At 42.5% G+C, this 26440-nt stretch overlaps 1 protein-coding gene across 1 annotated transcript in view; it reads left to right on the top strand.

Annotated features, from left to right (window-relative positions):
* MLIP (muscular LMNA interacting protein) overlaps window positions 1–26440 on the top strand; it is a 92042-nt gene that overhangs the window by 64849 nt on the left and 753 nt on the right. The window contains exons 7-12 of the mRNA XM_064146745.1: window positions 5139–5204; window positions 5285–5368; window positions 5464–5523; window positions 6412–6456; window positions 8735–8779; window positions 14506–14631. Coding sequence (XP_064002815.1) covers window positions 5139–5204; window positions 5285–5368; window positions 5464–5523; window positions 6412–6456; window positions 8735–8779; window positions 14506–14631 — 426 coding nt within the window. The remainder of the gene's footprint in view (window positions 1–5138; window positions 5205–5284; window positions 5369–5463; window positions 5524–6411; window positions 6457–8734; window positions 8780–14505; window positions 14632–26440) is intronic.

Raw genomic sequence — 26440 nt, 5'->3', positions numbered from 1 at the left:
TCTCTCATCACAGTGAAATTTTGACTAACTTCAAGAGAGTGTAAACCATGTTTTCTATGTGATGTTGCACTTCTAGGAAAACTCTGAAGGTCTAACAACTGCATCCCATCACCTACACTGCAGACTGATAGCAATGTGGTATGCTTTCCTTGAGCAGGAAAAAAAGGAACTTTGCTCTTCATGAAGAAGAAGAAAAAAAAAAGGCAGCTGAGGATCTTAGATGGTAGATCTAACTGCTGGACAATTGGATATTATCAAGCATGCCAGGACCTTTCTGGACCTGGAAGGCATGGCTGACCAGTCTTTGTTGAGAATATTGAGATAAAAGGGGGTTTGCTTTCTAACACAGTCTCAAGTTGTGCCAGGGGAGGTAAAGGCTGGATGTTAGGAGGAAGTTCTTCACAGAGTGATTTGCCATTGGAATGGGCTGCTCAGGGAGGTGGAGGAGTCAGCATCCCTGGAGGTGTTCAGGAAAAGCCTGGCTGAGGCACTTAGTGCCATGGTCTAGTTGACTGTCTAGGGCTGGGTGCTAGGTTGGCCTGGATGATCTTGGAGGTCTCTTCCAACCTGGTTGATTCTATGTAGTTCTGGTGTGTGCTTACTAGGTGAATTTCTGGCATCCAGATGACACATTTGTGCCAAAAAGCTTCTCAGTACTTGTAGGCTTTCCTTGTGGTGAGAATGGAAACAATCTGCTCAGTTACAAGGTGATAACAGACCTAGATGGCTAATGTAGGAGCAGTCTGTGAGGTCCCTCTTTCTTTTGAAAGCTTTGGAGCTTTTAATATTAATTAAAAGAGGAAAAGCAGTCATATCTTTCCAGTATTATCTTCCAGCCTCTTCAAGGAACAGGTTAAAGGAACTTGTGGTTTGTGGTACAGAGAGGGACTGTTTTGCATGTGCTGGGGTCTTCAGTAAATATATTGATGGGAAAAATATGCAAAAGAAATAAGAGGCAAGTTCTTGTCTTTCAGTCTGTGGTTTTCAGAGTACTTTAAGAAGAAAGCTCTGTCAGATGCAGGTTACAGTATTCATTTTTTATTGAGAAAGTGGTAGTTGAAACAATATTCCTATATATTACCAAACACTACCTTCTATCTAACAAATATTTGAGATACTGTTCTAATCATTTACCATTATCCTTTTAGCTCTGATACAGCTTTAGCCATCAAATAGCTTGGGGGAAAGAGGAGGAAAGGGCTGCAGTCATCACTGACGTCAATGATGTATATGCATCACGTTCCCAAAGCTGCCCTTTGTAAGGGAAAGGCTTAGTGGTCTGATAAGTGGTTATTTCATCTGAAGATTCAAATTCTGTCTCACCTACATATTCATTCTCTAACTTGTCCCTATATTTATTTTATTTCCAATAAAAGAATTAGAATATCTAAATAGGAATGTTCCACTTTTGATTTTGTTGTACCACCAGCTTAGGAAATGAAGCTTGAGTACTATTGACAGTGCTAGTTAACAGTGCTGTAGATAGCACTAATGCTTTATTTAAGTTAACATAACATTATTGCATGGTAACTCCAGTAATGAGCTCAGAAATGCTACTCATAGAATCACTGAGCTGGTCTCATGGTGCTACACTAAAGTGCTGTTTTTTAATCTCATCTTTTTAATCTCATTTTTTTAATCTCATATTTTTTTTTCTCTCTGCAGAAATACAAAAAAGGCACTACTGGGGAAAAAAATGAGCTGATTAAATGGAACTTGTTTCCTTGTAGAGGTCATAGGAATGCCTAAAATCTACCTCTGTGGTTTTATATTTCTTTGGAGGACTTGGGCAGTTTAAACAGGGGGGTGAAAGTAAAAAAAAAAAGAGAAAATAAAAGAGATAAAACAGCACTGAAAGGAATTGGATGGATTGGTTTGAAGATTAGAATTTGAACTTGATTCAAAGAAGGGAGAAAAGAAGTTACAGCTTTTTCTGGCAATGGCAATACCTTAGTGGAGTGCATAGGTCTTGGTGCTGCCCTTACTGAAGCTCTTTAGCAAATGAAGGCTGAAAAATGCAAAGCTATTCAAGTACAAAATGAGTGGATGATTGGTACTTAAATTATCCAGACCCTTGGTTCTCAACAGCAACTTGTAGGTGTGACTGTAGCTCCTGTAAGTAGATTTCTTAGTGTCTTTTGAGCAGTTGTTTCTTACCCTTGATTTTGCTCCCCCTTTCCCACCGCTCTGGTGAAGTGAATATGAAATAGAAACGTGCATATTCCCCCCCCCCCCCCCCCCCCCCCCCCAACAATTACTTTATTGTGTTCATTGACTTACTGATTTCTTGAAGTTTTTGAGAAGCTTAGCAATTTCAGTTTTGCAGACCCATGGCTGATTAAAAGTTACTGGTTTTCCTAACTCACACTCAGACTCATCATAGTCATGGAAGTCATGGAAGCAACCAGGTTGGAAGAGACCTCCAAGGTCATCCAGTCCAACCTAGCATCATCTCTGTGCAACAGGCTGCTTCAGCAGTCTTGGCCTCAAAGGCTCCTGCAATGACTCTTCTTCATTTTCTCACTTCATTTTATGTTTACCAGGAGAATGTGATTTCAGCTGAAGTGGAATCAGAGGCACAGTACTTAGCCCTTGTTAGCTGAGCCCCTCCACTTCTACAAGACTGTCTGTTGATCTATGAATTTAGCTGGGTAGTAGAGATGAGACATACTATTTATCTTGTCATCTTCTGTCTTTGGATAATATTATCCTAGTTTCTGTGTGTCAAAGCCAGTTATTTTTTACTTCTTTTTTTTCCCCCCTTTTGAACTACTACTCTAAAGCAAATAGTCTGGAGCTGGACTGGAAGAAATGTGTCTAAAAAGAAATTATACTCTTTTGTTTCTTTCTGTACTCATTCATAGAAGATGTAGTGATCTCTAAGTGTGCTTGGGTGAAGAATCATTTGTGGATGGTATTAAAATGATACCAAAGGTAAATAGCTGTATGCTTACAGTATCTGGGAAGGAGAGGAAAAAAATACTTAGCAAAAATGAACTCAGAAATAATCACTTAAGTGTATGTTTATTTGGGTCATTTGAAAGCTTCTGCAATATCTCACCCAGCTCCACATGTGTCTTATCTGACTGACAGCCCAGACACTCTCCTCACTGGGATTAATTCATGGCAAACTTAAACTTCAGAAAAATGCAATGTGCTGAACAAAAAATAATCCATCTAACCCTGCAGGTGCCTTCCTTGTAGCCTGGTTTCAGCTATCAACAGCCTTCCAGAGACTTAGCATGGAGGCTATCTGAGAATTATTTCGAAGCAAGGATAGGTGCTAGCAGTGAGAGTTTGCCTCACAGACTCTGAGCAAAGATGATAAAGAAACGGAATGCTGGAGTTTGGCTTTTGAGGCTGTTTTGTTATTTACCTGTAAAGCTGAGGGCTTAGCAAGCTGATTTCCATTGTTCTCAACCCCCACTACAAGTACAGGTTCAGGAAAGCAGGATAGTGCTGCCTGCTATCACTGCTTGATGCGGGACCGCGGTAAACAAGCCCATAGAGCAGTATGGTGCTGGGCCAGCCGCGAGGGTCTCCAGATGATTCAATGTGAATGATGCAGAAGCCCATTTTTATTGAGGATAACAGCCTGAATACACACACTCAGCCAGTAGAGCACATGCCTACACATCAGCATAATTAGTCAGGGACGACCCACCACATCTGCATACATGCACGCCTTGTTATTCTTCTTAGCGAAGGGCCATTGTCTACCCCTTCTGAGATACGGTGGCCAGCTGCATGTGAGAACCAAGGGCTGGTATTACAAGGGTCTGCCTGGTGTCACTTCTCTTCATTCCCACAGCTCTCCTGCACTTGCACCCCACAACTCTTCTGCATTCTGCATTCCCACACGTATTCACACCCAAGACGCTTGTGTTCTGTTTTGGAAAGACTGCATACCTGCTTAGACCAGACATGTTATCACAGTATCACCAAGGTTGGAAGAGACCTCACAGATCATCAAGTCCAACCCTTTACCACAGAGCTCAAGGCTAGACCATGGCACCAAGTGCCACGTCCAATCCTGCCTTGAACAGCTCCAGGGACGGTGTCTCCACCACCTCCCCGGGCAGCCCATTCCAGTGTCCAATGACTCTCTCAGGGAAGAACTTTCTCCTCACCTCGAGCCTAAATTTCCCCTGGCGTAGCTTGAGGCTGTGTCCTCTCGTTCTGGTGCTGGCCACCTGAGAGAAGAGAGCAACCTCCTCCTGGCCACAACCACCCCTCAGGTAGTTGTAGACAGCAATGAGGTCTCCCCTGAGCCTCCTCTTCTCCAGGCTAACCAATCCCAGCTCCCTCAGCCTCTCCTCATAGGGCTGTGCTCAAGGCCTCTCACCAGCCTCGTTGCCCTTCTCTGGACGTGCTCAAGCATCTCAATGTCCCTCCTAAACTGGAGGGCCCAGAACTGAACACAGTACTCAAGGTGTGGTCTAACTAGTGCAGAGTACAGGGGCAGAATGACCTCTCTGTTCCTGCTGACCACACCATTCCTGATGCAGGCCAGGATGCCACTGGCTCTCTTGGCCACCTGGGCACACTGTTGGCTCATGTTTTGGTGTGGCACCATATATGTTTTTAGGCACATACTTTGCTCTATAAAATTCTGGGTTTGATCTGAAACCCAGCAATGTTTGACACTGGTTTTGTTGCAATATGGAATAACCAGCCTCTTTAAACAGGAGACACTCTTTAAAGAAAATGTCTGTTGGAGGAAAAGAAAGAATCTACTGTGTGCTTGGACTCTGCCTTGTCTGCTTGCTTACAGCTGTTGGCTTTCCTCCCATGGACAGCCCCTGATACTGCTGCAGCACATACTGCACGGTCATTGTGTTAGCTCACTGTGAAGTAGGGGGCGAACTGCTGAAGGAGAAGGCAGTTTAAATTGGTAGCTTCTAAAAGTAAAGTCAATTCATTTCTCATGATCCCTCTCTGCTGCTCCTCCTCCTTATTCACAATCAGAAGTAGGGAACCTAAGCAACATTAGGTAATTAGTAATTAGTTCTTTTGCTGTCTCTCCATAGTGAAATGTAAAGTGCCCCATTTGGAAACACAGCATAGCAAAAAGTGTATGTTTGATTGGCTTGTAAACTTTTAAACTCAGTATCACACCAAAACCTTTTTCATTGCAGGCATTAGAAGAGCCAGCCAAGACTGCCAGTGTGACTGAAGGCACTCCTTTGGACACCCGTTCAGAGGTAGTGCAGTTATATTTCTTTTGAGTCTCTATTTGAGGGGGAAAAAACAAAGGTGAACTGAGAGATATGTCCTTTTGCAGATGTGCTCCCCTGCCCAGCTCAGACAACAAACAGAAGAACTGTGTGCTGTCATTGATCAAGTCCTGCAGGACCCACTGACTATGGTAACCCATAACTATGTGGAACTGACATTTTATCTTCCTTTTCTCTTGTCTCTTGTCATTAATAAGTTTGGTCTTTGTTGAAAATTGTTTTTCAGCGTCGATGTGAATCTTCTCCAAGTTTCCTGCAGATGAGCACAGAGTCAGATGTTGGCAAGGTAGGTGAATAGGATACTGGACCAACATTCCCAAGTGGGTGTATTCAATAGGCACTTAAAATTTCATTTTGAAATGACATTGGTCAGTTAGCACAACGTTGTGAATCAGGCTTTGTGCAGCTGAAAGATGGAGACAGGGTAATAGTTGAAAAAAAAACAGGCAGAAACTATTACTGAGGAAATATTTTCCAATGTCTCTACTGAATCCAAAGTGGTTAAAATTCTACTACTGAGTTGGAATTTTGCACTGTAGCATCCAAAACCTACTTCCTTCAGCAATTGAGAACTGATCCTTGCCTAACGGAAAGCAGCCCTTAGCAGTTATGAAACCAAAAAGAAGGGGGGCAAAAGGTGAGTTTATGAAGTGGCAGCATAGGGACCAAGCTAAAGGTTGTTAGGACCTCAGAATAAGAGAGGAAAGTGCTTAAACTGAGGGTATAAGAGAGTCATAGACAGGAAGGAAAAAGGAGTATAAGTTTTAAGTAAATGCCTCAGCGTGGCTTAGGCAGAGGAAAGCAAGTTCTTGTGGATGAGAACATATAAAGAGGGCATGTAAGGTTATGAACCTTAAATTTCATGAGCAGCCACACCTGTGGTTCTCTACTAACAGATATTTAGTTATGGGAGTTCATAGAGATAATATAATAGCCAGTTTGAACAGAGTAGGATCAATGGTTTTTAGCAATACAAATGAAATCTGATATTATCCACAACAAGCATCTCTAGCAAAACTCTCCTTTATTCTCACATATCTCATGAAATATTTATGGAAAATACACATTTTCTCGAATTTGAGCAATTAATAACTTGTCACAATGATGAAAATCTCTCTGAGTTCCTCCTTTGAGCGACACTTTGCTCTTAATATAACTATTTCTTTTGTATAAGGTGTCAGCTACAGTGCAGAGAGCAGCTGGGCGTGAAACAAGATTTGTAAGTACTTCTATAATTACTCTCTAATTTGCATGCAGCAATGTCTAATTTGTCTAATCTTGGTCCCATTCTAGGTGAATCTGCATGTAGCAGACACTGGCAGCTGCTCATGATGTGAGGCATCTCTAATGCAGAGGGGCACTGACAATTGAGACTTGACATCTTCCCGCTGCTGTAGATCCATCATGGCTGGAACCCCCTGTGTAGTGTTCACTGATAATTTTACTTGTGTGAACATACTGTTGAAATTAATTTATTCACACACTTCTTTGTTTGCTTTGAGCTATTTTGCAAATGGGTGCTTAAGGGTTGGTTTGTTTGGACTCAGCTTGCACCATAGGGGACTTGCTCTGGTAGGAGTCTTTTGGTTCTTGCCTGTCCATTAGAATCTGAGCTTGACCTGGACTTTTTCTTCCAAGATATAAAGTTAGCTGAAAATCCACTTTAGATGAATTTTAGGTTTGTCCCATGTACACACATTTCAGCACAGGAAGAAAATGTCTGCATTGAGTCATCAGTTCAATTATTGAAACATTAAACCTGATTAGCATTTTAATTTTCACTAGCAAACAGAGTTATTTAAGTCCTATACTTTACTTACAAGTCATCTAGTTATGTGATGAGAAATCTCTTCTTACCATCCAGCATTTCTGTTTAAAGTCCAACCAAAGTACTGCTGGCAAAGCAGTCGAGGCTTTGCAATTTTATGCCAGTACAATGCTTGACTGATCAATTCCATTTTGCTTTTTCAATGTGGCTGTATGCATATTTTATTGCAAACCACGATTTTTATTTGATGGATTATGCTGGCTCATACTAATTAGAAAGGATATTGGAAGAGAGCTTTTTAATGAAATAAGAGTGTGTTTCAGAGATAGTCTGTGAGGACAAAGTGTGCTTAATACCACTCCAATGTTGCAGATCTCCAGCTCCCAGAGCTGTAGCTGACATATACCATGAATTCAAGTATCCAATTTATATGCCTAGGAGTAATACAGATAGGTTTTCTTTCTTAGCATAGAAAACCACTCTTACAGATGCTTCCTTCCCAACCTCCCCTGGAACTTTCCAGATAAATGAAACAAACAAGTATTTGTATTTGGGAATGATGCAGAGGGTTGTTGATAGGCTAAAATTTCCTGTAAATTGTACAAGCATGCTGAAGTTTTTGTGTGTTGGAAGACAGGTGTTCTCCAGGCTGAAATGTGGTGGCTACTCAATCTAGGCTCTCCTGGACTTTGCCATGGTTGTAGACTCTCCTGAGGGAGGAGCCAGGTGTCACTAAAAGTGCTTTTATGTCACCAGTGCTTTCCCCCTCTCTTGCTCTGCTTCTTTGCAGGGCATATGAAGGCTATTTCTGTCCCAGGTAGTAAACCACCTGTTGGCTTTTGCTCTGACTCTCAGGCTGAGGGCAAACTGAGACAATTCTACAGAACTGTCTTTTTCTGTTCCCCTTCAACTTCTCCCCCCTCAAAGTGAGTCTCCCCAGCCCAGCACAAGACTGAGTGTGGTCTCATCCCATTATGTCACCAAAAGCAACATGCTCCATGCTACAATGGAGACCACAATGGAGAACTGTCTGGAAGAGTGCTCGCTGGTGTGGACCACAGCCTGCAAGGGTGTGTGTTAAACCTCAGCTGTAAAGGACCTCTTCCCGAGCCTCTGTGTATGTTTTAAGATTAGATCAAGGTTAAAAAGTGAATTTTTGCTGCACTTGTAAAAAAGTATCCCTGAAATTTTAACATCACAAGCTCACAGATTACATAGGGTTGGAAGGGACCCTCAAAGATCATTTTGTTCAACTCCCCTGCAGCCAGCAGGGACACCATCAACTACATCAGGCTGCCTAGGGATACACTGAGGCTGATCTTTGATGTCTCTAGAGACGAGGCCTCAATCACATCATTGGGAAGCCTGTTCCAGTATTTTACTACTCTCACTGTAACGAGCTTCCTCCTAATGTCCTACCTAAATCTACCCTGCTTTATTTTCAAACCGTTAAGCATTAAAGCAAAGCAAATCAGAGCCCAAACCAACCCCAAAACCCAAACCCAAAAGAACAACCCCCTCCAAAAATCCTTTAAGCATTCATATTTTATCATACCTGGAAATAAATTGGAAATGACAATATTTTGACTTATTTTACCAATCATATATCAGTCCATCAGTGTAAAAGTTTCTGTGCCTAAACTTACAGCTATCCATGGATTTTTCTCCTGCGATTGCTTTAATCACTATGATATTGTATGTAATATGGTATATGTTTCTTTTTTTGCAGGCCAACCTCTACAAATCAGCACCCATGGTGACAGAAAGTCAGCTGGTACGTATTGTGCAGCCATGATATGCTGCTTTTCAAAATTTGCCCAAGCACAGCATCAAAATAATCATTGTTTGCTTCCTTAGTCTTTTGAGAGAAGCTGCAGTCAGTATCCTCTCGTGAAGCTGTATTGCCTCTACAGAGCTACATTACCTCCTTCCGTCCTGAATGCACACCCCTCTGAAGTAACTGTAAATGCTGACACTGCTCTTAAACCCATGGACCAAATGGCAGACTACATAACTATATGTGATAACTATAGAGTCTACTGCTGCTTCTTAGGCTTCTTAAATATTCCAGTTCTGTTGATATGCATCAATGTTCTAAAACTTATTTCCTTCTTACTCACTGGTTTAAATCAAATCTGGCTTAAGTAAAATCAAATAAAGAAAGGGAGATTATACATTAGATGTTCATCTTAGCTCTTATTACACCTTAATCCTGTTGTAGTCAAACTTTCTGAAGAGGACCCAGAAGAGAGGTCATGTGTCCTGTCCATGTGACAGTGACTATTAATGACTGTTTAGGGGGGGAAAAAAAGGAGTTGTGCATGAGAAATTTTCCTTCTTGTGCTTCAGCTAATGGATTTTTAGGAACTTCTTGAATCAGTTTATTTTTTTTAGTAACTTTTGACAAGGTCTACTTTCATTATTTCTTCCAGGTAATGTTGTAAACTTGTTATGCTTCAGTCTCTACCACATTCTGTAGTGGCAGAGTTTACTTGTTAATTCTGTATCGTACGACACAGATGCAGAACCTTGCACTTTGATTTGTCAAACCTATGCAGCTGTCACTGGCCCACTTCTCAAGGCTGTCATGACCCTTCTGGATGGCACCCCTTTTTGTTTCTCATTCACTCGGTGTCATAAGGTTTCTTTGCAACTCTTTGCACTCACATTTTGTGTTTACCTCCCTGAATGATTCAATATTGCCAGTAAACTTTGTCATGTATCAGCTACTCTTTTCTAAGCAGTCTGCATCATCCTGAGCACATGGCTGAGCAACTCTGTTTGTGACTTTCCTTCATGGTGAAATTTGAACATTTGCTCCAACATTTCCTTTTCCATCTTTTAACTGGTCTGTAGGAAATAGTGTTTTACTCTGTAGCAGTTCAGTTTCTTCATTGTACCATGCTGAAAGACCATCACCAAAACTTCTGGAAATCCCCAGGCACTATGGCTGCACATCCATTGAATTTAATAACCTGTGATGCAGTCTCATTTGGCTACCCTTGGTCATGCATTTAGGGACTCAATGGGGGGAAAAAAACCTGACTTCACATAGATAATCTGTGGATTCTCACATGATTTCACCTATTGCATGTTCCTAGATGCCTGAAAATTCTTCTACTGCTAATTGAAACTTAACCTATGTCTTCTGTACCAGACAGCTTTCTTGCATTGCTGGTTCTTTAAAATAACAGTAAGAGATTTATCAGGCATGGGTGCCATTTCAAAAGCCATTCTTTATTATTTGTCCAAATGTACACTAATTCTAATCTTTAGTGTAATTTGTCCCTACTGGTTTGCACAGCTTGAAAGGTCACACACGGTGACAGTGATTCCTGGTTCCCTTCAGGAGCCTACCTCATGGTTGCCACTTCTCATTCTTCTGATGCTGATTATATCTGAAGGAGTAAGTTAAACACCACAATTCACAACGTGACACTCTCACACCGAAATTGCTTTACAGCTTTATTTATTCCTTGCACTTTATTTGATCATTTTATTGCATTGTTCTCAAACCTGTCTTATTGATACTGTGTTGGAGACAGTTCCTTCAGATTGTCTCTTTGGCAGTGTGAGAACCTCCCTAAGTGCTTCCATGAGGAAAGGTGAAGTGAGGAACAAATTAATGATCAGCCTTGATCTCCTCTATTACATGCATCTTTTCTATGCCTTGATTCTATTGACTGCATCCATAGATTTCTAGTCACAAGGAAATGTGGCTAATGTAGCATGGTTTTATATTTGGGCTATATTTTATTACTTTATGTTTCTCTAGACTGTTTTTAAATACACCTTCCTGTTTCAGTAGCCTTTTCCACCTTATTCCTTTTTGAAACTTCTTTGCCCTACTCTTTCATCATCCCAGTACTTTATTGATCCCTTAAAATCTTCTTATAATCTGATACACAGCTTCTCTGAAACTGTGCTGTCTTTGTCAGTATTCTGGTCACTTATAACCATTTCATCCTCTTGACAGCTTCTTTGATTTTTCATCTTCCCCTCACCCACTAAGTATTTGAATTATTTAACTATATTTTTGATTTGAGTTGTTTTAAAGTGTGAACACTACAGTAGAATTCTTGTGCATATATTTTGTTCAGATTTTGCTGTCTCTGAGCATGTTATGATCTCTGCATGAGTCATCCTTCAGTAGTAATGTTTTGACTTAGAGATATTGCAGGATTTGTGATTCAGCTAATTACTTCTCTTGTGGAGTCTCCTACTAGCTGTATCAGAGAATGACTACTTATTTTGACCACAAATGCTCTGTCTATACCTCTCAACTATATGACTCATCCATAGGACAGGCAAAGCATTGGGCATGCCACTCTTGAGGCACTTGGTGCCATGGTCTAGTTGACTGGCTAGGGCTGGGTGCGAGGTTGGGCTGAGTGATCTTGGAGGTCTCTTCCAACCTGGTTGATTCTATGATTTATTCATCAACACTAATCACCATGTTGCCATTATTATTAGCCAACACTGATTTTTCTTTACATATTAAGCAAATGAGACAAAATTTGCATGGGATCTATTTTGTGTGCATACCTTGGTTCCATTTTCCCAGAGCTTTTTTAGTTTGAACACTATTGCTCCAGTCATTCACTATCTGAAATCAGATGCTCTCAAGAGTTTAGAGGCTCCTTAGGAGACTCTGGCTTCTTAGTGCTAACAGAATATGACTGCATTGTCTTGGGTGGGTTACACTGCATACTCGTCCCCTCTGCCTCCAGGTCCCTGTTCTCTCTAAGTAATGTGAGAGGCTAATTTAAAAAAATAATTATTTCATTGTGAATAAAGCTGAGTGAATCATAGAATCATAGAATCATAGAATCAACCAGGTTGGAAGAGACCTCCAAGATCATCTAGGCCAACCTAGCACCCAGCCCTAGCCAGTCAAATAGACCATGGCACTAAGTGCCTCATCCAGGCTTTTCTTCAACACCTCCAGGGACACTGACTCCTCCACCTCCCTGGGCAGCCTATGTCACTTGCTACCAAAGGCTTTTTAGTTCTGGATCAAAGATTGTACAGAGCTGATAAATTATGTCATATTCTAGTTGCTGGCAGATATCTGTTGCTCTGGTAGCAGAGTTGGACATCAAGACATGACTCAGGCAGCACTTGAGAGTGGGGCATTGCTTAGATAAATGCTTCATTAGAAACAGTTGTGCAGCATGCCTTTAGAAGAGGCTTCCTACGTAAGGAGAGCAGCTTATCCTTGATGTGTTCAGATGCCTCAGTGGGCTTTTAATTACATAGTTATGTGGTGTGCAGGAGCTCTAGAAGGCCACAGGTCCTTCGGCTGTGTAATTAGGACTTGATTACAATTGTAGCTTTCCTTTCATTTTTTATCTTTATCTTTCTGTTGAATGCCAAAAGTCTTTCACTTGTACAAACTCTCCTCAGAAGTCTTGGAGAGGAAAATAAGCATTTTATGGTGAATCCTACAAAGGAACAGTCAAGAACTGTGAACTCCAAATTCATTAAATGAGCACCCCATGTTCCTTCTTAATGGAAAGGTTTTTAATGTAGCTTGCAAACATTAATCTTTTACCACCTCATGGCTGAAGTTTTGCTTTCATCTGAATGTGTTTCTTCCCATTTGATAAGGCAGATGCTTCAACCTTTGGGAAGGAGGAATGGGATAAAATGTCAAGCTAAGGGAAGATGTTTTGCTGCTTAGGCCTTGTTCTTTCTAGACATGTTGTGCTTCTCCTCACCTCTGTCACCTTCATGTCATTCCCTGGGCACTGCTCTGTCCTTTCCTAGGCCAGAGGCAAAAGCACAACAGATGGAGATATTTCCTGGCTACTCCACGCTCCCCTCTAATGGGCACCACTCTTTCTTTGTCCTTGATGGATGCATGCAGATCTTACTTTAAGGTGGTCCCTAGCTCAGTTTACAAGACACATCCAGCAACCTCAGCTGCATCATTTTAAGCTACTTTCATAGTAAGCTTCCCTTTTTTTTCCCATACAGATTGCTTAAGCATATTGCACTTGTGAAGAGTGTTATTAAATGTACATAGCCTAAATCTTATATATAAATTTAATAGCAAATCAAGTTTCTTCTCTGCATTCTTTAACCCTGCTGCAGATTGAGGATGGGCAGCTGTGACAGCACCTCTTAGTCCCAGCTAGGCAAGCTGCCCCTCTGGACCGCAACCACAGAAGGAACTCAGCAGCACTGCTGCTGTTATCTATGTCCATTGTGAGAAAGGTTCCCCATTTTCTGTTGGACAGACATAAGATACAGGGATGTAATTCATTCATTTAAATGTTTGATTTCAATCACAGACCCTTCCAGGATATCAATACTTACCAAATTCCAGTGAGAATGTACCTTCTCCCCCTCCCTTTTCCTTGCTCATCACCAAGTTATCTATTTTAGAATTACCTCCTTGCCTTCATTTAGAGCTTAGGCCACAATTCATCATGCCAGACTTCACTTAAGAATCCTGAAAACCACAGATGTACTAATTTGACAACTTAATAGTCCATTTTTTTGGTTGGTTGGCAGTTAATGGAGAATTTTTTTCTTTATAGGGTAATCTGATTTGTCTGAAATGAGAAGGGAGGTTGTAGCCAGGTGGGGTTGGTCTCTTCTGCCAGGCAACCAGCAACAGAACAAGGGGACACAGCCTCAAGTTGTGCCAGGGGAAGTCTAGGCTGGATGTTAGGAGAAAGTTGTTGTCAGAGAGAGTGATTGGCATTGGAATGGGCTGCCCAGGGAGGTGGTGGAGGCACCGTCCCTGGAGGTGTTGAAGCAAAGCCTGGCTGAGGCACTTAGTGCCATGGTCTAGTTGACTGGCTAGGGTTGGGTGCTAGGTTGGCCTGGATGATCTTGGAGGTCTCTTCCAACCTGGTTGATTCTATGATCTGTGCTGATCAAATTCTCTAAAATTATACTTTTCCAAGTGAACATTTAGAGCTACTGTCAAAATTCAGCATACAGTCTCTGATATCCCCCAGTAAGACTTTCCCTTCCTACATGGGTGCAAGTTAACAGCATGTTGCCCTGCCTTGTTTTACAGTTACAGTTTTGAGGAGCCCAGAAAGGAACATGCAGCATGAAAAAAGAGTTGTGGCTGTGCATAGAGTGTGACTTAATGAAGTGTGACTTAATGAAGTGTGACTTAATGAACTTACCCAAGCTGCAGCTAAACTAGTAGCAAAATGAAACAGCAAAGCCCATGCACCCAGACTGATAGTCCAGCATCTATTTTTGTGGTGGTAGTAAACAGATGTCAGTGATGAGTTTCTGGCACAGAAAAACGACTCCTGATGGTTTTTTGTCTACAGTCTGTATTAAAAGTAGGTCAGGCAGCATGACACCTGAAGTTTGGGGTTTTTTAAGTGAAACCTGTTATAGAAAGTTTTCAAATCTGCTCAGAACAGCCTCTGTGGAATTGGCTTCTCTAACAAACATTCTGATAATATGCCAACTGTTTTGATTTGGTTTTCTGCCATCTCTTTTCTCCTGGATGTGTGATCTGCCAAGACAAAACCTGGTGTCATTCGTCCTGTGCTGGTGAAAGGAAGGAGTGCACAGCAGCTAGAGGAGCCCTATCAGCCTAATCCTTTTAAAAAGTACCTTGAAGAAATCAGTGATAAAGATATTGAGCAGGTGAGTAACAACCTTTGAAGGATTGTTTTGGGTTTTTTTGGTAGCCTCAGCTAATTTCCCTAAAGATTATTGAATAATCTTAGATTCTTGTTTTAACCTGGTCTCTTCTTTTTTTGCAAAGTAAGATGATTCTCTGAGGAGCACCTGGACAGTATCAGGAACAGTGTGGCCAGTAGGATGAGGGAGGTTATTCTGCCCCTGTACTCAGCACTGGTCAGGCCACACCTTGAGTGCTGTGTCCAGTTCTGGGCTCCTCAATTCAAGAGAGATGTTGAGGTGCTGGAAGGTGTCCAGAGAAGGGCAACAAAGCTGGTGAGGTGCCTGGAACACAAACCCTGTGAGGAGAGGCTGAGGGAGCTGGGGGTGTTTAGCATACAGGAGAGGAGGCTCAGGGCAGACCTCATTGCTGTCTACAACTACCTGAAGGGAGGTTGTAGCCAGGTGGGGGTTGGTCTCTTCTGCCAGTCAACCAGCAACAGAACAAGGGGACACAGTCTCAAGTTGTGCCAGGGGAGGTCTAGGCTGGATTTTAGGAGGGAGTTGTTGGCAGAGAGAGTGATTGGCATTGGAATGGGCTGCCCAGGGAGGTGGTGGAGTCACCGTCCCTGGAGGTGTTGAAGCAAAGCCTGGCTGAGGCACTTAGTGCCATGGTCTGGTTGACTGGCTAGGGCTGGGTGCTAGGTTGGCCCGGATGATCTTGGAGGTGTCTTCCAACCTGGTTGATTCTATGATTCTATGGAGGAGTGTCTCCAGGCTGGGCATGGACAGCTGGGCTTTCTACAGGGACTAAAGATATGTACATAGAGGAGAGAACAATTTTTATGACAATGTAGGAAACACTGCACAAAACAAAGTGGAAATCCTGTGCTCCTCTGTCAAGCATATGTCTGGATCAGATCTACTGGAAAGTGCCTCTTCCTTTTGGGGTACAGACTTGAATCCACTTCAAAGAGAAATGGAGACTGCTAGGACCGGGCAAGGTTCCCTCTTTCCTCTCCAAGGGAGACTACAGAGGAGTCCCAGTGATTTTCCATGTCACTCAGTGTGTTGTTCCACCAGGACCATATGCACATCCTATTAGACCTTGAGGGGACAGCTTTTCTGCTGCACATCAAGGGCACTAATGGGGAGGCCATAGGGCGGCAAAAGTAATGTTTGCTCCAACAGACCAAGTGATGTTTTCTCCATAAAGCCATAGAGTGACCTTGCAAAAATATATCTTGAACTTTGCTGGCCTCTATGAACCACTGTTTCTGAGAAACCTCAGAGAAATGCTTCTGTCAGCCTTTTTCTTGTGGAACTGTGTGCATTACTGTGAATTAAGCCTCAACTCTGATGCGTAATCTGAATGTCCCTGTAGGATCTTGTTATAAACTTATCCAATGTGCTTGGAATCTTCCATCTGGAGGGTTGTGAAATGAAGCAAATAGTCCTCTTGGCAGGCACAATCTAAATAAAATACCTTGTTAATTGAATTTATCTTACTGCTATGCTTCACTTAGAGAGGGAGACTTTCCAACAGCAGTCCTCTCTTTTTCCTTTTAAACCTGCATTTGAAAAACATCTTAATGCTAGTTATTTACACTCTTTCCCATAGCTCTGACTCAGCATAGGATAATCCCAGCATTTTTCAGGAGTGCTCAGCATTACAAACCAAGAAAGGTTTATTTGTAATATTCATGGGTTCCAGCAACACATATGAGGGGCATCAAAAGGTTTCCCCTTCTATGGGTTTCTAGAGAATGTAGAATAACAACAACAACAAAATTAATGGAAATTATGATTTACAATTTATTTCTGAACTTCTCAGGCTGACAGTGAACAGATGACCAGCAATAGGACAAGGGGACACAGTCTCAGGTTGTGCTGGGGAACGTATAGGCTGGATGTTAGGAGGAAGTTCTTCACAGAGAGAGTGATTGGCATTGGAATGGGCTGCCCAGGGAGGTGGTGGAGTCACCGTACCTTGAGGTCTTCAAGCAAAGCCTGGCTGAGGCACTTAGTGCCATGGTCTAGTTGACTGGCTAGGGCTGGGTGCTAGGTTGGCCTGGATAATCTTGGAGGTCTCTTCCAACATGCTTGATTCTATGATTCTATGACTCCAGACACTACAAATGAGTTCATAAAGAGTTTTTCAGGCTTTAACTTGCTGAAAGCTTTCTAATGCCAGAGTGCTGTGCTGCCATTTCCTAGGATGAAAGAGAAGGGTTGACCTCTTACTGTTGCTGGACAACTTCTGGTCCAGGCCATCTTAGTGGAGTCTCTCTGTAAAGGCAGGGATGGCTTCTCTTTCATCAGGGCTGGGCACTGATTCTGCTGTCTATGGTTTTGCTGATGAAGTTTTGCAATTAGCAAACTCTGTATTTTCAGGAAGATACAAACCTGAGCTATACCATAGTGTGAAGCTTTCTGACATTTGAAGCTACTTTTGAAAACCACAGCACTGGCCAAGCACAACAATGAATGGTACAACAACCAGATCTGGGGAAGACAATCGAGTGCTGAACATGACAGTATATGCTTATGATTTCAGCTCCTGCCTCTTGGTGCAGGTTTCTCGTGCTGATAAAAATCCCTTGTGACTTATCATGGAATCAACCAGGTTGGAAGAGACCTCCAAGATCATCCAGTTCAACCTAGCACCCAGCCCTAGCCAGTCAACTAGACCATGGCATCAAGTGCCTCATCCAGTCTCTTCTTGAAGACCTCCAGGGACAGTGACTCCACCACCTCCCTGGGCAGCCCATTCCAACGGCAAGTCACCTGTGAAGACTTGGATGCACACATGAGGACATTCACAGTTTTATAGGATCTGTGGGGCTACAGCACAGCCTGTGAAACTGGGCTTGGTGCCCAGACAACAGGTGAAAATCGTGGTAATTTCTAACCACAGGGTTGTTAGCCTCTAAGGGCACACCCTGATTCTAAGCTTGCTTTTAGTAGTTAGCATTGTTGGCTGCACAGCACCTGGCTTCCAAGACTGGGAGGTGCTCCCACCAACATGCCAAAACTAGGTAAATTGGCTGCTTCCGTGGGTTAGAAGAGTTGTAGCTTACAATCAGGAGACTAGTAGCTAGTAAAAGCTACTAGTAAGCTCCCTGTGGAACAGGCAGTGCTAGTCCACATGTCCTCAAATAAGAACTCAGCAGGCAAAATTTACTGTTCTGACCTGGCTTTCTTCCAAGATTTTCCCAGTCCTGCTATGAGGTTCAGCTCTCAGATTTACATTCTCTTGCTCTCCCTGCATTTTCTTTTCCTTTCTAATCCCATCGCCAAAAGCATCCTCTCTAGGTGATATTATTGCCCTTCCTTCAGCTAGTGCATCTTGAAAGGACAGAGCCTTTCAAGCTGAATCTTCAGTGATAGTACAGACTAGATGAGGTTCCAGATGGCACCAGCTTTATTAGCTTCTCTCTTTTGATATTTCTTAGATGTCTGCAAAATCTCCCATCCCTGCCAAGTTTTCATTTGAAACTGGTGAAACAATATTGATTTTTTTTGGGGGGTGGGGTGGAAATTGGGCACTTTGATTCAGAGTGTAACGAAAACAACTCATAATGAGTGTTAGAGGATTTATGTGCTTGCAAATAACAAGAATGTACATAGGCTCCTTTGTCATTAAAATGATAAACCACTGTGGACAGTGGAAGAGCAAGTTAAGAATGAAATAGTGAGATATTAGCTGTGCTTGGCATGAAGCTTTGAGGCCAGTTTGTCAAGTGTGGGGCTGGTGTCTCTGAGAAGGAGCAGCAGGAGACGATGTGGTTGTGAAGCAGCAGCTGCTCGATCCCCTTATGCTGCCAGGCTCTGAGCTGCTGGTTTGCTCACACTCTTTCCGTGGGTGACACATTAGCTTCTGCTGGAACTAATTGCAGCTCTTGCCACCCATTTTCCGGATCTTGAGCTCAAAGGCATAGCACACAGGAGAGTTTCTGGTTTAGACTCAGCCAAGCGGGTGAGACTGCGATGTGTTGTGTCAACGTCCTTGAGAAAACGCAGCATTTGTGCCAAAACCTGGCTATGTCTCCTCAATTCTACTCTAAATAGTTTCCCCCCTTGGGTGCGTGGCTCACTTGCTGTGTCTCCAGCCATCCATAAAGCATACGGTCACTGTCCACAGGGTCAACCTGCAACTCACCTTTCAATTGCCTCTTGTATTTCGCTCTGTCCTCCACTAGAGGGCGCAATGCACCGGCACGCATTCTTGCCGTGGTTTAAGATACGCTGCCGAGAGCCCCCAGGATGGATCTGCGACAGTGCCTGGAGTTGATGCTCCCTGCAATTGCTTTTGAAAATCACCTGAGACAAGGATGCCCTCGGAAAATGGGAAACGGGACATGGGTAAACCCAGAGCAAACCATTGCTTTATGCCAGGCGGGGCTAGGTATGAGGAGCTTCTTAATTTAGTGTCGTTTAACTTGTTGGTGCAGGGTGTAACAAAATAACAGGTGTTTCTAACTGAAATCAGCTGTTGAAAAGGATACGGTGGTGTTCTTTAGGCAGACTGAACCCTGTGCCACGTTGGTGTTGTATGAAGCACTACCAGGTAACAGAATCTTCTTAGACGGTGGAATTACACAGCTGAAGTGGAAAGGTAAACCTCTGGAGGTTTTGTAGCTTATCACCATTTGGAGTGATGAAATCCATAGGCTGTGCCCCATATGATTTTAGCTTTAATGGGAGAAGACAGCAGGAACTAAGATGTTATTTTCCTTCTGCTTAGACAAGAGCAGGGAAGGCTCTGTCATCCATTCACAGGCTGCTTCTTAAATAGAGACGTTGCTGGTTCTGTTGCCACTGTCCTTGTCATCTCCCTTGTTCTTTCCTTCCCTACTGCCCCTCCCAGGCATCAGACCTTGCTGCAGCTGTAGTCCTTGCTAGTGAATAATTATATGAGTTGAACATTTTTATTAGTAAAAAAAGGTTAGCTTTCCTTTTGATTGGAATAAAACAGCTCAGGAATGTGGACTTGAGCACAACTATTGCTTGAGATAATATTTAGCTTCATGGTTAACTTCAGGGTATGTCTCTGCTGTGAACCCCTCCAACCTTTAATAGAGGACTGTGTGGAGTGGAAGAGTAGAACTCTGCAACTGAAATATTGTGTCCAGTTTTGGTCCCTGTAATTCAAAACACATGTGGACAGACTGGAGAGATTCCAAAGCAGGAGGCTCAAGATGATCAAAGAGTTGGAGAGCTTGTCCTATGAGGAAAGAAAGAAGGAGTTAGGTTAAGACATTAGGAGTTAGGCTCAGGGAGAGCCTCATCACACTATTCCAGTACTTAAAAGGGTTGCTGCAAAGAGAGTGGTGACTTTCTCTTCACAGGGGGCTCCCTGTGGAGCCATGTGGAGAAGACAAGAAACAGCAGGTACAGCTCGCATTGGGAGAGGTTTCATCTTGCATAAAACAATTTTTAAGTTGTATTTTTTTTCACAGTAAGAACAACCAACCACTGAGAAAACCTCCCCAGGGATATGATGGAGTCCCCATCACTGGAGGTTATCCTGATGCATTTGGACAGGGTACTAGATGGGTACTAGATAGCCTGACCTACACGCCTTATCCCATGAACGTTTGGCCTCTTCCAGCTTGGGCTGATTTATGGTGTTATGATTCATATGGAGGCACAGGTAATGTAAATATCTGTCAGAGCAGAGAGCATTACAGTTTGGGAAATTGACTGTTTTTTTGAGGAAGAAAGAAATGACCTGTCATAGTGAACCTTGATCTTGAGGTGCTGGAAGGTGTCCAGAGAAGGGTGACAAAGCTGGTGAGGGGCCTGGAACACAAACCCTATGAGGAGAGGATGAAGGAGCTGGGGGTGTTTAGCCTGCAGAAGAGGAGGCTCAGGGGGGACTTCACTGCTGTCTACAACTACCTGAAGGGAGGTTGTAGCCAGGTGGGGGTGGCCTCTTCTCCCAGGCAACCAGCAGCAGAACAAGGGGACACAGTCTCAAGTTGTGCCAGGGGAGGTCTAGGCTGGATGTTAGGAGGAAGTTGTTGTCAGAGAGAGTGATTGGCATTGGAATGGGCTGCCCAGGGAGGTGGTGGAGTCACCATTCCTGGAGGTGTTCAAGAAAAGCCTGGATGAGGCACTTAGTGCCATGGTCTAGTTAACTGGCTAGGGCTGGGTGCTAGGTTGGCCTGGATGATCTTGGAGGTCTCTTCCAACCTGGTAGATTCTATGAAAAGGTACTGGATGAGTGGGTGTAGCTCTCTCTGCTGGGGACTGCCTCTCAGTTCCTTTTTTCTTCTCTGTCAGCAGGGGCTTGGCACACAATTTATCTGCATCCCTGTGAAAATCTCCCTGTCAGTCAAATATTTGTCAGCACAGGCTTGAAAATGTGTTGGCTTTTTGCAAGAGGTATGAGCAATGGTTAAAAAACTATCCCTTCTGTACCTGATCAGACATTGCTTAAGAGACTGAAATTCTGAGCTTGCAAGAAATAAGTTTCCTTTAATGTCCAATTTTGGGCTGAAGCTAATGTATTTTTTTCCCCTGGATCTAAATAGAGTTTTCTCAAAATTACTAAATGTTGTTGTGTTGAAAGTGTCAGCCTTCCACAATCACTTGCAGATATGCAGTCTGATGGGTAAGAAGAATACCTAAAGGAGATGTTATTATTTTGTAAGTGAAATCAATGTTGTTTACCTCACCATCCAATCTCCTACTTGTTAGAGATTGGATTCCATTAATAGCAGCATAGTATGAACTGACATTCTGTGAATGAGGCATCCTTTAAGGTTGCCATGGAAAAGGGCTTTTCTCCCAGACATCATCTCAGCTCCTTTTATTTCTAGAAGAAAGTTTCTGCCTCTCTTTTGAACTTTGCTACTTAAATTCTGTACTAGTGTAGCTGTGTTGCAGTTGGTCAGCCCTCTACTGTGTTTGACCCAAAACAATTGAGCATAGAAGAATAAATCAGAAGCAAACAAGCCAGTTCATGAGTGCTCAAACTGGACCTCCACATTGGGAAGATACAAATGCTTAACGCTGTTGTGTTTTCTTTGTGTGTTCTTGTATTTCATTACTTGGGCTCAGGGAAATAGTTCAGTCATAATGTACTTAGATGTAATTTTTAGCACTTTGGAATTGATTTCAGGGGTGACCACATTGCTGTTGACAACTGCCTGAAGGGAGGTTGTAGCCAGGTGGGGGCTGGTCTCTCCTCCCAGGCAACCAGCAACAGAACAAGGGGACACAGTCTCAAGCTGTGCTGGGGGAAGTCTAGGCTGGATGTTAGGAGGAAGTTGTTGGCAGGGAGAGTGATTGGCATTGGAATGGGCTGCCCAGGGAGGTGGTGGAGTCACCGTCCCTGGAGGTGTTCAAGCAAAGCCTGGCTGAGGCACTTAGTGCCATGCTCTAGTTGACTGGCAAGGGCTGGGTGCTAGGTTGGCCTGGATGATCTTGGAGATCTCTTCCAGTCTGGTTGATGCTATGATTCTATACATTTGTCATACATGTGTAAATAAACATGGTTAGTCATTGGGAAATCTGTATTTTTTCCTGTTGTGGAGGAATGGCTCCATGGTTCATAAGAATCTAGAGTACCCAGTTTATTTTCAAAGCACATAAAAGACTAGCTTGAAATAATAGTGTATACATGAATGTTCTCTGCTTGCTGCAGCTGAAACATTATTTCCAATGCACATAATTTCTCACTGTCTCTGAAGAGTTTTTAAACCTGTGTCTCAATTAGCAAAGGTTGCAAACCCTCTAGAGAGTGACTTAGAGTTGTAAAAAAAGGCTTTACATTGAGAACACCTCAGAAATCTTTTTATTAGTTCAGAGGCAGCTGTGATTCGTAGCACAATAAAGCTAAACTGACCTTTTTAAAGGCAAATATGTCTTGCTGATTACAGAGCAAAATGAACAAAGGTCTAAGTAAGATGTTATATAACTACCTCTTTTTAAAGCCTTGTATGTATATAATTTCTCTTTGGACTTACTACAAATATTTATACATTGTCAGGATATCCTTCTCTGCTCTATGGTTTGTGGTGGGGTTTTTTTAGGGGAGTTGTTTTTGTTTGTTTGGTGTGGATTTTTGGTTTGGGGTTTTTTTGGGCAGGTTGTTGGGTTTTTTTTTTGCTGTTGGTTTGTTTTCTTTTTTCAGCCAAACAATGCAGATTTGTCTCGTTTGCTCTTTCACTGTTCTTAGAAATAGCAACTAGCATGTTAGCAGATAACTGAGTGACATCTGGAAAATGTAAGAAATATTCATTAACCTTTTAAGAGTGATGCAGAATTTTGTACCTGGCAAAAGAATCAAGAATAGAAATTATAAAAGCAATTTTATTATCTTCTACTGTCAATAGATAGAATTCTTTTACACTTCTGGAAGAAACTAGGGCTTCTTTCAGGCTGCTCTGACCTGGAGATGCAAGATTGCCAGTGACAGAGCTTGGTGAGGTCTCACTAAGGCAACACACCTGTAAAAAGTACATAGCCCAGGTTGTAGTCACATTTCAGATCTTGTGGTCACGGGCACTTTCTTATATGACTCTGATTGTCACACAATCATAGAATCAAGCAGGTTGGAAAAGACCTCCAAGATCAGCCAGGCCAACCTAGCACCCAGCCCTTGCCAGTCAACTAGAGCATGGCACTAAGTGCCTCATCCAGGCTTTTCTTGAACATCCCCAGGGATGGTGCCTCCACCACCTCCCTGGGCAGCCCATTCCAATGCCAATCACTCTCTCTGCCAACAACTGCCTCCTAACATCCAGCCTAGACTTCCCCCAGCACAACTTGAGACTGTGTCCCCTTCTTCTGTTGCTGGTTGTCTGGGAGAAGACACCAACCCCCACCTGGCTACAGCCTCCCTTCAGGTAGTTGTAGATAGCAATGAGGTCCCCCCTGAGCCTCCCCTTCTCCAGACTGCACACCCCCAGCTCCCTCAGCCTCTCCTCGTAGGTTTTGTGTTCCAGCCCCTTCACCAGCCTTGTTGCCCTTCTCTGAACATGTTCCAGCACCTCAACATCTCTCTTGAATTGAGTAAGGAAGATTAAACCCCACCTCATTCTGCACACTTTGCATTTTGGTACTTGGAAGTTGACTGTCTTGTACTCTTGTGCTGATAGCTCATCTTTGCAGAGATGTGATCATACTCTCTGAAGACCTTTGCCCTGTGCTTAGGGCTGCAAGATGTACTATGATTCAGAGAAAAGGATGAGTTTTATAAGGTGGGCTATCTGTCCTGTTAAATACCCATCAAACACTCTGGTCTCACCACCACACAGAGAGGACAAAATTGAGATGCCAATGCCCTACTTTAGTACTTGTCCAGACAACGAGAGAGACCTGATTACAGTGCTCATCTCTCCTTGCAGAGATTCACTGTTACCTCTCCTCTGAAAGAGTCCAGTCTTCACCTACAGAGGTGGAAAAAGCAAGCTTAGTAAGGTGTGCAGGGCTCGTGTGGTGTGCATTCAATAACACAAAAGTCACATTTGTAAGGAAAAATCAGGCAGGAAAGACTAAAACTCTGCAGCACATTGACTAAACTTTTGGAGGACAGGCACAAGATCTTTTTCACAGCAAGGCTGACTTGTTTCAGAATGTGCCTCCAGCTCATTATAATTAAGATGAAGTCACACAGACTGAGGCTCTTGGCTCCTCTGCAGCTGGCAGAGCAGTACAATTCTAAGAGGAAAGCCAGCACCCTCATTTCACAGACCTGCAAGACTAAGAGTTATTTCAGTAGAAAGGATGTAACAGCTGTGTGCTCCATGTTTACTACTGTGCTGCTTAAAGCTCTTTATAAGTGTGGTCATATGTGACTTCCTTAGGACTAAACCTCATGTCTCCAGCTATCTGACTAGTAGGGTATATATATACTTTCCAGTGATAACTTTGGGGTGTTTATGTCAGAGAAGCCTTGTGAAAACAGAGAGAATTGCCTTAAATCGGTATTAACTTTTTCCTTCTGTTATTAATCAGCGAAATCCTTGTTTATTTCTCCAAAATTATCAGTGGTGTTTGTCCAGAAGGTGCAGGTGATTTTTTCCCCCTCCATGGAGGCCAGCCTACACATGCTGGCTCTTTAGTTGGAAAAGAGGATGCTGTCAAAATAAAGGAAGTAAATATTTTGCTTGAACAAAATAAAGATCATTAGTTTTGCCAGGTGTGAGGAGGGACTTGAGACCTCAAACTCAAGGAACAAGATAAGACTGAACCATGACTCAGAGAGGCATTTCAGGTTAACATGATAGGCAATGAATACCAGCAGGAAAGGCCAGGACAAGATAATACGATTAAAGTGCATTTCTCATTGATTGGCTCTCTGTGCAATTTGGGGAAAAGAGCTGCTGCATTCATGGATCACTACCTGCCTAGGGAGCTTTTCTTTCTTGCAAGCAGTGGCCTATTCTCAGAAAGGTAGCTGCACATCAGAAAGTAAACAAAAAATGTTCAATACTTTCCCTCTTCTCTTTGTGCTTGACCCTTTTTACTTTGCCTGGAGTACAGAGATGCCATATTCTGGTACAGCAATATCTAACTCAGTGCTAGGGTTTATTTCAATGAAATAAGCTTGCCAAGATACCAAGGGCTTTTCATGGTTTTGTACCTGTGTATTACTAAGGTTTGCCTGTCTTTGGTAGCTACAAGAAGCTGGGTTTGGAAATAGGATTTCTGCCTCCCACATAGGCCATTAAACTACCACTTGTGTCTGTTCTGAAAAGTTGTGCTGCAGCAGTGGGGTGCTGTTAGTTCTGGAGGCTGCCTTGGTGGCTGCACTGGTTGAAATGAGGAGCCAGGTGTTGCTGCTGAGCTGATTTAGGCTCTGTATGCCTTCCTTACCCTCCTTTGGCTTAAAATTATTCCTTTGTCTAAATTTAATGAATGAATAAATAAACTCATTGCCTAAAGTTATCCACTCACCTTTTAATTTGGGGGGAAAAAAACAAAGAAAAAGAAAAAAACAAATGTTTCAAAGTCCTGTAACTGCTGCTCTTGTAGCTAGAGTTGATTCCTACTTCTCTGGAAACAAATCAGAGCAAGTGTCCAAAGATAGAGAGAGATACTCAGACAATCCATAATGTAATTGCAGAGAAATAGAGTATATTACACTTTAGTATTCTATATATACAGGACCAGTTCTCTGGAAACAAATCAGAGCAACTGGACAAAGGTAGAGAGAGATACTCAGACAATCCATAATGTAATTGCAGAGAAATAGAGTATATTACACTTTAGTATTCTATATATACAGGACCAGTTCTCTGGAAACAAATCAGAGCAACTGGACAAAGGTAGAAAGAGATACTCAGACAATCCATAATGTAATGGCAGAGACACAGAGTTTATTACACTTTAGTATTCTTTATATGCAGGATCAGTTCTCTGGAAATAAATTAGAGCAAGTATCCAAAGGTAGAGAGAGATACTCAGACAGTCCATAATGTAATGGCAGAGACACAGAGTATATTACACTTTAGTATTCTTTATAGATGGGATCAGTTCTCTGGAGACAAATCAGAGCAACTGGACAAAGGTAGAGAGAGATACTCAGACAGTCCATAATGTAATTGCAGAGAAACAGAGTATATTACATTTTAGTATTCTTTATATACAGGACCAGTTCAGCAGATTATTTTTGCTTCTCAAACCCCACAATTTCAAAATGAATTTTCTTAGGGCAAGAGCAAAGTTTGGTTTTAAGCAACACATGACTTGTGAATTTATTATTTGATCCAAGTGCCAAAACAATGCCTGTGCTGAATTAAAAGTATCACTGTGATAATAGAAGTGTATCCAAGCTTGTTTTCATACATTTCTAAACCACCCAACCCCCCATATTTTC

The sequence above is a fragment of the Pogoniulus pusillus genome, chromosome 7 (genome assembly GCF_015220805.1).
Source record: "Pogoniulus pusillus isolate bPogPus1 chromosome 7, bPogPus1.pri, whole genome shotgun sequence".
NCBI lineage: Eukaryota > Metazoa > Chordata > Aves > Piciformes > Lybiidae > Pogoniulus > Pogoniulus pusillus.
The sequence above is the reverse complement of the archived record's forward strand: the minus strand, read 5'-3'. Positions and strand labels throughout refer to the sequence as shown.